Genomic DNA, 14,966 nt, shown 5'->3' on the forward strand with positions numbered 1-14,966 from the left:
AGCCTGCCTCTGAGGTTTGCTCTCTCCCTTCCTAGCTATGTCACTTGAGCCAGTTGCCTGACATCTCTAGGCCACAGGACTCCTGCTGTGAGATGAGGACAGTAATGGTACCTAGTGCAGAATGCTCTGAGATCAAACGTGGAAAACACTTTGCACTGTGCTGGGCATGGAGTCAGTGCTTGGTACATGGTATCCATTTATTAATATTGTTGTTGATAATCCAGAGGTTCTTTGTGAAATGTGCACCTTGCCCCCTCCCTCATTTAAAACGAAGGGATCAGCTGGTGTGTGCAGAGCAGTGCTAGGCATTGCCCCTCAGAGAGGAGTCCAGTGGGGAAGGATTAGGGATGAGGTCTTGTCTGTGCTTCACCGAGACACGCAGAGATTGGCACGCGGGAGAAGTAGCCTGAGGTGGTGACTCTGAGCTCTCACAGTAGTGAGGACATTTGTGCTGCTGGGCATCCTTGGAGGCAGTGGAAGCCTGAGACACAGTTTAGAACTGGTTGACTCTCAAACAATGGTGTTCTGAGTCTCTGGTTTCCTTCTGTTACCTCACCTGTGTAAGACGTGAAGTCATCGCATCATTCCTCCCCCTTTATGAACCACTTTGGGTGCCAACACAATTTGCTCTCTGGTTCCTTTCAAAATTAAATGGACCCTACCCAATTTTTCTCTTGGAGCTAAGGAACACCTGATTCATGTATATAATGTTCTCTTGATTGATTGATTGAAGTGCATCGTACTCTTTTTGATCGTTCCACATATCAAAAACATGCAGGGGTCTCCAAAATTTAAAGGAAGTATGTGAATTCAGTAAATGCCTGTTTCTATTTTCAAAAGGTATTTTGAAATTCCAGAACTGCTTTAGCGCTGCCAGATGAGGTCAGGAAGTATGGGTTCTGGTCACTTCCTTTGTTACTTATTACTGTGAAACCTTGAGCAACTGAAACTGTCTCTCTAGATTTTAATTTTTCTCTTGATTAAAAAAAAGGGCATCAGAGGAGATAATTTTGCATTCCTTTCAAATCTAAAACATTCAGACTTTTGGATCCTTTTGCTGTTCTTTGGATTTTTAAGACCATACCACAAGTAAGCCACAAGGGGACAGCATAAGCCAGCTGCTACCTAGGAAAGAAAAGAAACTTCTCTGAAGGCTTGAAGTTCTGACTTTTAAAATTCTATGTTGTGTTAAGATTGTATCATTGAATTGACTTATTTCAAAACTAAATTTGTTTTAAAAGTAGAGACTGATGAGTCCCAGTGTCTATGAATTCAGTGATGAGTCAACATATGTAATATGAGTTTTTAAATGTACCCACTGAGAAGATAGTGCTCTTATTTCCAGGTGATTTCTGGCATGAAACCCATTGGTTAGAGAGTTCACGTTTTCAAATAGGATTTTAATATGCTCTTTTTCTTTTCTCTCAGAGAGGTTACCATCATGATTTTTTGAGTCATTCCAAGTTGAGTTGAGTTCAAATTTCCTTTTATTGTCCATGTTACCTTGGATGAGTGATTTAAACTTTCAGCCTCAGTTTATACATCCGTAAAATGGGTTTTGTAAGCATTAAAGTGAAATAATTTACATGAAGTGCTCATCACTATGCCAGGCCTGTGATAGTGCTCAGTAAACTGATTCTGAGAGGGAGGTTCTAGGAGTTTTGAAGCACATTTCTGTTAATGGGCTGGAAACGGGCAATATTCAAAACAGATTCTTAAAAGATTTTCTACCCTAAATATTCAGTGCCATTCCAGAATTGCACAAAGCACATGGTTTTATTTGAGTAAGAGAGTGGGGTCCAGTCTACTCCCTCAGGTATAAGACCACCTTGAAGGGAAGTCTCTCATCACCCTAGGGTGTGAAGGTTTTCAAAATTGTACTCAGATAGAACACATTTAATTCCCTGACTCCATGGGCATTGTTTCTTCATGTAGACTCACTTACCAGTAGTCAGCAAACGTTTTCTGCGAAGGGCCAGATAATACATCTTCAGGCCTTACAAGCCGTGCTGTCTCTGTCATAGCTACTCAACCCTGCCCTAACACTGCAGGAGCAGCCGGAGATAACACACATGCAAATGGTGTCTCTAGGCTTCAATAACACTGTACTGATGGACAATGAAATATAAAGTACCTGCAGTTTTCATGTGTTATGAATTCTGCTTCTTTTGATTTTTTCCCAACCATTTAAAAATCTAAAAAGGATTCTTGGCTCTGAGGCTGTGCAAAAACAGGCCAAGGCTGGATTTGGCCCCTCGGCTGTCATTTGCAGCCCTTGATTTATACCATCCAGATACCGGATGCGTTCCTTAGAAAGGGCAGATGTGAATTTATTTGGATAGGTTTGTTCCTGAGTGTACACTGAACATTGCCCCCTACCGTACTAGAGGAGAAGTCCTCTGAAGGGAAAGATGGTGTTTTCATGCCGTACTGTTAACATTTAAACTTTATTTTTCATGTTACGAAATAAATACATGCTCTTATAAAATAAAAAGTTAAAACACTATAAAGTTGAAGTTCCTTGTATTCCAAACATTCCACCCAGCCCCCGCCCCAAATGATTGAGATGACAAGATAATACTGTAACAGTTTGGGCTATATCCTCTCAGGTCATTTTTTGTTCTTAATAGCATAGTCACATCTATTATTATTTTTCATAAAAATGTTCAAATTGTTTACAAAATCATTCTCTCTATAGTCTTTTAAAAGTTGCTTTAAAGTTCATTCAACATTTTTGTTCAACAAGTCTTTACTGCAAAGCTACTACGTGTCATGCATAGATTAGATTGAACTATATGAAATGCCTGATATTTAAACTAATTTTTAAAAACTTTCTATTTTGAAATAATTGTAGACTTCCACAAACTTGCAAAAATAGTACAGAGAGAGTTACACATTCCTCCAGCTTCCCTCAGTGGCAACCTCTTTCACTATTAAGGTACATTACCAAAATGAAGAAATTTACATCAGTACAATACAATTAACTAGACTACAAATTCTACTTGGATTTCACCAGTTTTCTTTTGTTTTGTTTTTTGTTTTTTTTGCGGTACGCGGGCCTCTCACTGCTGTGGCCTCTCCCGTTGCGGAGCACAGGCTCCGGACGCACAGGCTCAGCGGCCATGGCTCACGGGCCCAGCCGCTCCGCGGCAACGTGGGATCTTCCCGGACCAGGGCACGAACCCGTGTCCCCTGCATGGGCAGGCGGAGTCTCAACCACTGCGCCACCAGGGAAGCCCTTCACCAGTTTTTATATGCACTCATTATTTAAAAAAAAAAACCATTTTTTTTTTTTTTTTTTTCTGTACGCGGGCCTCTCACTGCTGTGGCCTCTCCCGTTGCGGAGCACAGGCTCCGGACACACAGGCTCCGCGGCCATGGCTCGCGGGCCCAGCCGCTCCGCGGCATGTGGGATCCTCCGGGATCGGGGCACGAACCCGTGTCCCCTGCATCGGCAGGCGGACTCTCAACCACTGCGCCACCAGGGAAGCCCTAAAAAAACAAACCATTTTTGACCTTTAAAAATGACTAATATATATATCCTGTTACATCTTCATACCTCAGTACTCTTAGATCTTAGGAGGTGCCTTTTTCTAATAGCACCACAAAACCCTTCTTTGGCTGCGGGTGAATGAGTTTCTAACAGCTATCTTCAAAGTTTCACTTAGAATGTCACTGTGGCCTTGCTTCAGAGAAATGACACACCCCTAACAGTTTGCCCAGAATGTCACTGTGGCCTTGCTTCAGAGAAATGACACACCCCTAAAATTTGCCCTTGACTAAGTCATTCTGCAGAGGTTCCAGTAATTAACACATGATACATGGAATATTTTACAGTTAAAGTTTTCACATTTGAGAAAATTAGAAATCATACAAAAGTATAAATTTAAAAAATTGAATTACCTACAATATTCCCACTCAAAGTCAGGTGTATTTAGCCTGGATTTCTTTTTAGTTTTCTTTGGGGAACAAGAGGTATGCATGTATTTGTATATATATTTTGAAGTATTTACATATTCATTCCCTACACTAAGTATAGCTTTATATCCTTAAAAAAATTACTATGTAATGATAATTTTCTCAGGTCATTCAAACACTTTGTAAAAAGTTGTCCAGAGATATAAAGGTTAAAAAAGACATAGGAGATCAGTTGGTGAAATAGCAGCATTTTCAGATGAATAAACTGTGGCTCAGAGAGAGGAAATGTCTTGCCCAAGGTCACAGAGCCAGGAAGTCTGGGGGAAATACTTAGTGGTGGTAAAGCATGAGGGAGGCCGACTGGCAGCCTCACTGTGCTCTGAGGTCTGGGGTTAATTTTTTACAGAAATTCCATTTTTCAGAGTACCCATGTATACCCAGAACTCAAGAGCCTAAAATTAAACCAGCAAGCCAATTTACTAATTTACAGTGTGAACTCTAACTGCCAAGGGGTCCCTATTTTGTTTTTTTTTTTTTAATGTAAATACATTCTCACCTTGTAGGAAAATCTGATATTCATCAGAAGCATTGGTGAGTACATGGACCTGGGAAAAGCATGGTTAATCTTAAGATTCTTTTGTTGTTGTTCTCGCAATTTAACTAATTTTTTTAAGATAGATACTACACCTACATGACAAAACTACAAAGCGTACAAAAAACTTTTAAATAAAAAGTCAATCTGCCTTTCATCCCATGTGCCCATCTCCAGAGCCAGTGTTGTCTTGGAGGCCAGTGTCTCTGTGTTAGTTTTCGGCTGCTGTTATTACAAATTACCTGAATGGTAGTGTCTTAAAATAGCACAGATTAATCTTATAGTTCTGGAGATCAGAAGTCCTAAAATCAAGGGGTTGGTGGGGCTGTACTCCTTCTGAATTGTCTTGGGGGGGAATCAATTTCCTTGCCTTTTCCAGCTTTTGCATGTCACTTGCTTTCTTTGGCTTTCAGCCCATTACCTCCATCTTTAAGTCAGCAACTTAGGATCTTCAAATCTCTCTTTCTCTCTGACCTCTTCTTCCATCCTCACCTATCCCAGCTTTGACATTTTGGCCTCCCTCTTATAAGGATCCTTGTGATTGCATTGGGCCCACTGGGTAATGCAGGATAATCTTCCCATCTCAAGAGCCTTCACTTGATCACATTGCAAAGTCTCTTTTGCCATACATATACATATCACAAACTCTGAAGATTAGACACAGACACCTTTGGGTTTCATTACTTTGTCTACCATAGTCTCCAAGTGGCTCATTCTTCCTCTCTTGACCAGGCTAAAAATGTATTATTAGTGGTAAAACACTTATTGATAATTTGTTCAAATACACCTCCATACTAACACGTACATGTTGGAATATATCCCTCCCGAATAAATGTTGCAAGGATTCAATTTAATTAAATGTAAACAGAAGCTCTCATTTTCCCCACTCCCAGTGGATGGCCTTGCACAGTCAAGGTGAGCGCTGAGCCCTCTCTGGAGAACACGGCTCTGGACCATCACTTTTCTAGATTCAATGCAAATCATTATACCGAGCATTCTTTCTTGCCTCAGTGGGACATGCTATTTATGTGGTACAATTATGCTTGAACTCCAGTATAATAAGGTTGTTAAGAGCATAGGTGGGTTTTTTTTGTTTTTTGTGGGGTTTTTTGCGGTACGCACGCCTCTCACTGCTGTGGCCTCTCCCGTTGCGTAGCACAGGCTCCGGACGTGCAGGCTCAGCAGCCATGGCTCACGGGCCCAGCCGCTCCGTGGCATGTGGAACCTTCCCGGACCGGGGCCCGAACCCTCGTCCCCTGCACCGGCAGGCAGACTCTCAACCACTGCACCACCAAGGGAGCCCCGAGCATGGGTGTTTGATGTCAGTCAGACAGGTTCAGATTCTAGCTCCACCACCTACGACCTATTTGACCTTCATCACATTGCTAAACCCTCCGAACCTTAGTTTTTCCCCTGGCAATATGGGCTAACGTCTGCCCCATAGGGTTGTTCCTGAGGATTAAATGTTTAGTGGAATGCTAGTAATAATATATTAGATTAATGCTCTTTTGAGCTTAATGCGAGGCCTTTCGATTCCATTTAGTCATGTTATGTGTGCTCAGCACCCGTTTCCTTATTCTTTCTTCGGCTGGTTTCCCCCATGGAAGGCCACTCTCATTCTTCATATGTCAATTTCCTTTAATACCTGTATCTGTTTCCCAGGGCTGCGGTAACAATTATCACAAACAAGGTGGCTTAAAACAACAGAAAGTTATTCTCTCACAGTTCTGGAGGCTAGCAGTCTGAAATCCAGGTGTCAGCACAGCCTTACTCTCTCTGAAGGCTCTAGAGGAGAATATTTCCTTGCCTCTTCCAGCTTCTGGTGCCGCAGGGATTCCTTGATTTATGGCAGCATTACTCTCATCTCTGCCTCCGTGTTCACGTGACCTTCTCTGTGTGTGGCTCTGTGTGTCCTCTTGTCTTCCTGTAAAGGTACCAGCCATTGGATTTAGGGCCTATCCTAAATCTAGGATGCTTTCATCTTAAGATCCTTAACTAATTATGTCTGTAAAGACCCTATTTCTAAATAAGGTTGCAATCTGAGGTTCTACTTGGACATGATTTGCAGGGGGTGAGCATGGGGACAATATTCAACCCACTACAATTCCTCTCTCACAGAATTGCTTTTCTTGAAAGTTCTGGGAGGCTCTGCCTTTGCCTGAATGTGCTCGTGGCAGTGTTCAGGGCCTTGAGAATGTAATGGCCAGCAGAACACAGAGGACACGAAAACCAATAGCCTGGACTTGTCTAACTCCTATCCCCCAGCTGCAGGCATTGCTACTTTTCAAAAGGAAGAAAAGCCAACCACCCATGTGTACTTCTTGTTGCTCTTTGGTGTATAACACTGCAGCCCTATGAGTACTTCCATTTGGGCTTCTGGCATTTTCAGAAGAGACAAGGAAGAGAAGGAGAAGAAAAAGTGCTGTCTGGTATCACTCAGCAGTGTTTGTGTTTGCAAAATGTGTCTCTCTTTAGACAACTCCAATTTAAAATACAGATTAGCTCTGACAAAAATGACCCAGGCTGGCTTTTCTCTTTGATGGTTTCAATTTCAGGCTTAACCCATCACAGATGATTGTGATTCAGCAGGATTTTGACAGAACAGGGTAGGAATTTTGAATACTTAGCTGCAGTTTCCAGCTCTAGGGGATAATAGCTGAGAGAAAAACAACATTAACTAAGTTGTAGGATATGAAAACATGCTGAATTTCCCCCTCTGAGTTTTATGTTCCTAGGCATTCAACAAGTCACTTTCCCTGTAGAACAAATAAGCTCTCTTGTACCAAATTATGAGCCTTAAAAAACCTGTCACGTTTCTCCTTTTGCCTTGAGTGCAGAGAAGCTTGGGGGAAACAGCGATCAATTTCAATAATTATTACCCTAGCTATTTGTTACATTCGGGCCTCCTCTGTGTGTGGCTTTGTGTTCTGCTTCCACAGTAAGGTTTTATTGCACATATGACTTTGCATCCCTCCTGGACATTCTCCCCTGCCGGGGCCCCTGGGACACTGCTCTCACTCGCTGCCCCCTGCCCTGTTTGTTTCTTCTTCCTCCTCCTCCACCTCCTCTCCCTACCTTTTTTTTTTTTTTTTTTTTGCGGTACGCGGGCCTCTCACTGTTGTGGCCTCTCCCGTTGCGGAGCACAGGCTCCGGACGTGCAGGCTCAGCGGCCATGGCTCACGGGTCCAGCCTCTCCACGGCATGTGGGATCTTCCCAGGCCGGGGCACGAACCCGTGTCCCCTGAATCGGCAGGCGGACTCTCAACCACTGCGCCACTAGCGAAGCCCCTCCTCTGCCTACCTTTTAAGTGCTAGGGTTTCTCAGGATTCCTGCCCCCCTCTTTCTCTGGACATGTAGCCCTTGGGTTTCTTGCACACTCTGAGGTTTTTATCTGCTGCCTGGATCCTGATGTCTCCTAAATCAGTATCTCCAGCTCCAACCTTTTCCTGAGTTTGATTCACATTCAAATCAGTCAACTGCTTATTATGCAAATAGTGTTTGCAGTGTCCCTCTGGTAGCTTACACTCAGAGACTCTAAATCTGAGCTCCTTGCCTTTCTCCCACTGCCTTGCTGCTTCTTCTCTTCCCAATCCTAGGGGACAGTTCAGGCAATGGCCCATTTTCGCAAGGAGGAAACTTCGAGTTATCTAAGACTCACCTCTTTCTCACCCCCCATTCAATGTCCGTATCCTCTTGATCTCCCTCCTAAGCATTTCTGGAATCTGTCTCTCTCCCTTCACTTCTAGCTCTGAATTTCAGACCTGGAATCAGATAGATAGTAATCTCTTCTTCTTGGCTGTTCTCTTATCCTCCTAACTGGATCATAATGTGCTTGAAATGTTTCTGTGGTTTCCCACTGCTTACAGAACTAAAGGGAGACTTAGCAGCATGAAGCAAAAGGCCTTCCGTGACTGGTTCCTGCCCATCTCCATGCCATCCCCTGCCACCCCCCACTTCTCATTTTACACCTTCACAGACGCTTGCCAGTTGAATGGGAACCATCCTGTTTCATGTTTCCATAACTTTGCTGATGTTCTTCTACCTAAAATGCCTTTACCATCTTGCTTTGTTAATTGTTACACAACCTGAACTCAGTTCAGGTGTTAACTCATTCAACAAACATTTATTGAGCACCAAGTATGTGTCAGGCAGTGTTGGAGTCCCACTGTTGAGCGGGCACAGAGGGACAGTGTCTTCATGGAGCTCAATTCTGATAGCACTCACTGAACTACCATGAGGCTAAGTGCCTCTCCCTCTGCCCACCCTCCCCGGCAGCCTGTCCATCCTGCATCCTTACCTTTGGCCTTTTAGGCTGAAATAAGCTTCTGGTCTCCCTCCTCTAGTGTACTGTAAATTTCATGAGGGTGGGACCATGCCATATTCATCTCTGCATTCTTGGTGTCCAGAACCGTGCTTAGTACTTGGTAGATTCTCAGTATGGTTCCCTTGTTGAACTCAGCTATCAGTTATAAATCCATGACTCCGTGTCTCAGCTTAAATTTCACATTCTCAAGGATGTGACCCTCTAGAACCGGTCAGCCATCCTTATGATGTACCTCTGACACCTTATACTATTTCTTCCCAGAATTTTGCACAATTGCTTTTTTACAACTATTTACATTATTTGTTTAAATTTGGTTTTCTGTACTAAGTTGTAAACTCCATCGAGAAGGTCGATGGTACAGCTAGAATAGTGCATGGCCTATAATAAATGCTTAATAAATATTTGTTAACTGATAGACTGACAGGTTTTCTTGCTGGAGAAAAGTCCTGAATGCATTACTGGGGCTTAAAGAAAATTTAGATTCAATTGCCTGCTGGCCTAATGCCTCACTCTACCCATCTATAAAATGGAGATGCTCCTGTGGGATAATACTGGACAGCAGATGAGCTTTAGATAAAAACATACCAAAACAAATGTGCATAAATAAATTATGCAAAAAAAGGAAAGTTGGGATTAAAAGATTAAACACATCAACTGAAGTGTCTATTTCAGGGTGTTGCATTTTATTCTCCCACAGGAAATATAAACATTATCTTCTCTTTCTCCTTCCCAGCATCTGAGACGCCATTTCTTGTGCAAAATGGATTTGAATCAGAACAGGTAAACATTTTTGTGAAGTATATGACCTACAGTTTTAAAATCCACAATAAAGTTTTGTGGAAATGGACTGGGAGAGCAGATCTATCTAAGAGCAAAATACATTGCAACTGTTATGAAACAATGAGGGAATTTGTAGACTTGTACTCTTGGCAGAAATAATGTTGATATCGTTACGTCTATATGTGCAGACGCTTTGAAAAGAAAAAAGAAGTATAAACAAAAACATTGAAATGATTATGTGGTCCCTCTGCTACCCCAGAATTAGTGACATTCTACAGAATCAACACCTGTCACCAGCGTTCCTCTTATTTTCTGAGCGTATCCTTCATTCATTTGTATTATTATGAAAGTGACTCAAGCTGCTTCATGTAAAACCTTCAGGTAGTATAGACAACCTATAAGGGAAAAGTGAAGGTCTCATTCATTCTTCCTTCTTCCCCTCCTCTCTCCTCAGAGAGAGAGTATTGCCCTGCCTCTGCTGCCTTGTAAGAGAAGGAACAGGAAGCTGAGGGGATGGAGCCTGGCCTGGCCAATGGGAGATGGTGTAGCCCCCAGGGAACTAGATGCTGCCTGTAGAGCAGTGATTCTCAGACTATTTGGTGTCAGGACCCTTTTATAGTCATAAAAATTAAAACTGAGACATTAAAAACAATATGAATTCATTTAAAAAAGTATAACAAACCCATTACATGTTAACATAAATAATACTTTATGAAAAATAATTACATTTTCCTGAATGAAAAAATATGAGGGAGAAAAGTGGCATTGGTTTACATTTTTGCAAGTCTCATTAATGTCTGGCTCAATAGGAGATAGAGGTTCTCATATCTTGCATATTATGTTATCAGAGCACTGACACCTTCACATCACATGTCACATAACTGTAACCTCTGGGAAACTTCACTGTACATCTCATGAAAGAAGGACAGTAAAAATGGCAAATAATGTGTCCTGAAAATCATTTTGATCTCATGGAGGGGTGTCCCCTGGCTACACTTTGAGAACCACCACTGCAGAAAATTTGAAATTGAGTTCCACCTTCTCTTTCATCTTATTGCCTCTAGAAGTCTAAGTCAGCCAGGAAAAGAACTAACACACAGGTGTAGGTAGAGCTGAAAGGATTTAGGTGATGGTCAGTAATGAGATTTGACAGTGGAGGGCACAGCTTACAGGACAGTTATTTTTTTAATCTTCACACCCCACAACCCAACTGCCTGGTGTTTAAGACTTAGGAAAATCTGAGGGAAGGGTCTGGGTAAAATGTTTCAGACTTTCCACTTTTTTTTTTTTTTAAGTCTAATTCATAAGGCTGGCTTTGTTTTGATCTTGAGACACATTGGGCAAAAGGTGGTGAGCTGCAGTGAAGCTGCCGGTCACTGGATGGTGTGCTAGTGATGGGAAACTCACAGGAGGATGCTGTTCGGAAATGAGTGACCCAGTCGCCTTCCCTGTGTCTCACCAGATAAAAATGACCAACAACTACAACCTGCTCATGATCATTGCTCCCTCCCTGGGACTTGTGCTGTTGGCATTGCTTCTGGCATTTTTCCTTCGAGGTAAGGAGGGCAGGACCAGGTGGGATGAAGCCCTTCAGGGCTTTGGAAACTCTAGGGGGATCTGGGAGTGGATGGATTCTGCTTCCTGCCTGTTTTCCCCATTCCTTAGAGTCCCACTTCTATCATTGCCTTCATCATCCCCGTCAAGGAGGTTAGAGGTAAACTCATTCTCCCCAGGATGCTAAAGGCTTTGAGCATCATCCTCCTGATAGAATTTACATTTTGGGAAAGAAAAGTAAAAGAAGAGCACCTTTATTTATTGGACACTTATTCTGTGCCAGTCCTGATGCTATATTCTTGACATATCTAACTCGTTTCATGCTCCTGACTGCCTTAAGGGGGAAGTACTATTCTTATCACTGTCTTGGGGTGGAGGAAACCCTGACCCAGCCTCTTCCTCTGGCTAGGAATGCCCCAGGAAGAGAGCCGTGAATCACCCCGGTCTTCTTATTTGTTCCCTTAAAGTAAAACTTCTTAACCTAGGGTCCACAGATGGACCTCAGGGGACCAGTGAATCCCTTACAATCGTGTGGAAAAGCACTTGTACATTCATATCTGCATCTTTTCAGAGGACAGGTGTCCATAGCTGTCATTAGATTCTTGAGCTGGTCCATGACCTTGTGTCTGCGCTCCCTCGCTTTCAAAAAAAAAAAAAGCTTTAAAACATTGCAAAAAGAAATCATGAACCGGGGTTTATAGTTTTCATGCCAAGTATAGGCACGTAGCACCTGGTCCTGTAAAAATGGGGAAAAAATTGTTCTGTAGTCATTAACAGAAACTGATAGTAAGTGAGGAGATCTGACTAGTAGTAACCATCTCAGCCTGTTTGAGCAACAACAGCAAAACTCGTGTGTCTCCACATCTATCCCTAGCGAACACTACAAAAGGAAATTTGGAGCTTAGTGGAAGTTTGTCATTAACCTTCAAACAAAGGCATGTTACAGTTTGGGAAATTATGGGTACATGTCCTAAGGAAGTGTTTTAAAACCCAAGTGAGGGCCTCCCTGGTGGCGCAGTGGTTGAGAGTCCGCCTGCCGATGCAGGGGATACGGGTTCGTGCCCCGGTCTGGGAGGATCCCATATGCCGCGGAGCGGCTGGGCCCGTGAGCCATGGCCGCTGAGCCTGCGCATCCGGAGCCTGTGCTCCGCAACGGGAGAGGCCACAACACTGAGAGGCCCGCGTACGGAAAAAAAAAAAAAAAAAAAAAAAAAAAAAAAAACCCAAGTGAGTACTTGAATTCAAATAACTCAAGAATAAAGCAGCTTAGGGAATTCCCTGGCCCTCCAGTGGCCCTCCCTTTTACTGCCGGGGCCTGGGTTCAATCCCTGGTCGGGGAACTAAGATTCCTCAAGCCTCACAGCCTAGCCAAAAAAAAAAAAAAAAAAAAAAAAGAATAAAGCAGCTTAACACCATTGCCCACAATGTTGGAACAACTCTGTGATTGATGAGCAGTAACTAGGGGCCTAAAGAAGCAATCATCTGATCTGGGGAAAGGAGTGGCTTTCTCTACCAAATCCAGTTCCTAAGATCCCACCTTTGGACCACCTCTGCTCTTCATAATGTTGCTCCGTCCCTCCCCCAGCATTTCACATAAGCACAGCTACTCTGCTTCTAACCTGGCCTTGTCTTTTCAGGGAAAGTCATGAAAACCAATTGTGTCCAGAAGCACACCAGGTAATTCATCTTGCATGACTGACTGTTGTAATGATTGTACAAGCTGTTACAAATGATTAGATACTACTCAGTGGTTTAATGACTTGTGTTTGTATTCTGATTAAATACACGGTTGGAGAAATGTGGCATTAGAGGTGGAAAAGGTGTGGGGATTCAGCTCACGTTAACCTCTGTCTTGGTTAACACTATGATATTTGTCCAAAATGCAAATACAGTGGCAGGTTGCATTAACAGAAGTATGACATGCAAAAGAAAGAAGGTGATATGTCATTCTACCCATTAGTTGTTCCACTCTGGGTGACTCACTTTAAAAGGTCATTGTTAAACTGGAGTTCACTGAGAAGAGAGTTGGCAGTATGGAGAATGAAAACACATGTATAGTATCATTCCTGGGATTTAATTCCTCTGGCAAATTAGACCATGGGAGCAGGTTTTTTGTCTTTGTTTTTGTTTTTTCAGTACGTGGGCCTCTCACTGTTGTGGCCTCTCCCGTTGCGGAGCACAGGCTCCGGACGCGCAGGCTCAGCGGCCATGGCTCACGGGCCTAGCCGCTCCGTGGCATGTGGGATCCTCCCGGACCGGAGCACGAACCTGTGTCCCCTGCATCGGCAGGCGGACTCCCAACCACTGTGCCACCAGGGAAGCCCGGGAGCAGTTTTTTGTTTTGTTTTTTAAATAATTTGAAGAGTCTCTGGAAAGGGATTTTGGATATCTGTCCTGTTATATAGCTTTTTGGTAAAGAAATGAAAAGATTTGGTGTAAACTGTGATGAAGACCTTGCTTTCACTTAATAATTGCATCAATACTACAATATCTATATTAATAAGTAAATATTAACAAGTAGTGAAACTGAAGGTTAGCAAGGTAACTTTTCAAAGTCAACTTGGAGATCCTCTTGGTAAATAAACACATTTAGTTCATGATTTTATACTTTGCTAATACAGAAACTTTAAATCCCCTTATTATAATAGATTGGCAAAAGCCCTTTATCCCCTGTGGCCTCAGTTTTCCCATCTATGAAATGTGAGGCTTGGACTGGATGGACTCTGAGCCCTTTTAACTCTAACAGCCCTTGATTAGGTGTTTTATAATCTAGCAGCATCCATTCATTCCTGGTCTTGGTGTTTCTCATCATCAGCCTCTCTTCTCTCTTTACAGGCTAGTCAGTGTTGGAGAAGGTAAAAATGTACTCGACGAAAGAGAAGATGAAGATGGTCTTTTCACACTCTAGAGTGCCCCTTTCTCTTAGGATTGAGGATGAGGATATGGTGTGTCAATTATCAAAATAAGTCTTAGAATGTTTTGTTGTTGTTGTTTTTTAAAAAAAATCTGTTGCCTTGGTGTCACTGATCCAGTCTTGCCTTAGTTTCACAAGTGAAAGTTACCTTAGAGACCACACCTTCTCATGGTTTAATCTTTGTAGCATTACTGCTAAGTGATCTTCCACAGTATAATTGAACACCTTCAGTGATGGTGAACTCACTGTCACACCCAAGGAAGTCCATTCAATCTCAGGGCACTTCTGAGACTTGGAAATATTTAGAACAAAGTCTGTGTCCAGATAGCATCTGCCTGCTGGTCCTAGTTGAACTTGTGCTTACACAGAACAGGTCTAAACTCTCTTCTACCTGGTAGCAGTGCTTCAGATACTGAAAGGAGAACCTCATGTTTCTCTAAATTGCCTTGTTTCTGGGACATGATTTCTGGTCCCTTCCCTACCCTAGTTGTCTTTGCCTTGCATGCATTTGTATCTCTCCTTTTATGCCCAGATTTAAGAATTCAGTGCCCCACTCTGGGTATGGTATGAGCATCCCTGCGTTATTGATTGTCATCAATAACATATTGATGATATATTATGTATTGATTGTCATCAATAATGCAGGAAACGACATGGAATCACACCATCATTTTGACTCACCTCTAAAACGTCTAGGTTTTCTATTATTTTCTGTTCACACCTGAGTATCTTTAGAGGTGACCATAGTGTCACATCTTAATTCTTGCTTGGGGAATTTAATGTTGGAAACAGCCAAGAGTTCATCAGAGTAAATTGTGGTGAATGACATGGATGTTCAAGCAGGGCCAGCACATGGATGTGACAGTGAGTCGGTCCAGATCAG

At 42.6% G+C, this 14,966-nt stretch overlaps 1 protein-coding gene across 1 annotated transcript in view; it reads left to right on the forward strand.

Annotated features, from left to right (window-relative positions):
- TIMD4 (T cell immunoglobulin and mucin domain containing 4) overlaps positions 1–14,236 on the forward strand; it is a 35,520-nt gene extending 21,284 nt beyond the window's left edge. Inside the window, exons 6-9 of the mRNA XM_082622980.1 lie at positions 9,569–9,615; positions 11,078–11,171; positions 12,807–12,846; positions 14,005–14,236. Of these exons, the coding sequence (XP_082479106.1) occupies positions 9,569–9,615; positions 11,078–11,171; positions 12,807–12,846; positions 14,005–14,077 (254 nt within the window). The 3' untranslated portion in view covers positions 14,078–14,236. The remainder of the gene's footprint in view (positions 1–9,568; positions 9,616–11,077; positions 11,172–12,806; positions 12,847–14,004) is intronic.
- The last annotated feature ends 730 nt before the right edge of the window (positions 14,237–14,966 follow it).

Source organism: Mesoplodon mirus (assembly GCF_964341445.2).
Source record: "Mesoplodon mirus genome assembly, chromosome: 5".
Taxonomy (NCBI): domain Eukaryota; kingdom Metazoa; phylum Chordata; class Mammalia; order Artiodactyla; family Ziphiidae; genus Mesoplodon; species Mesoplodon mirus.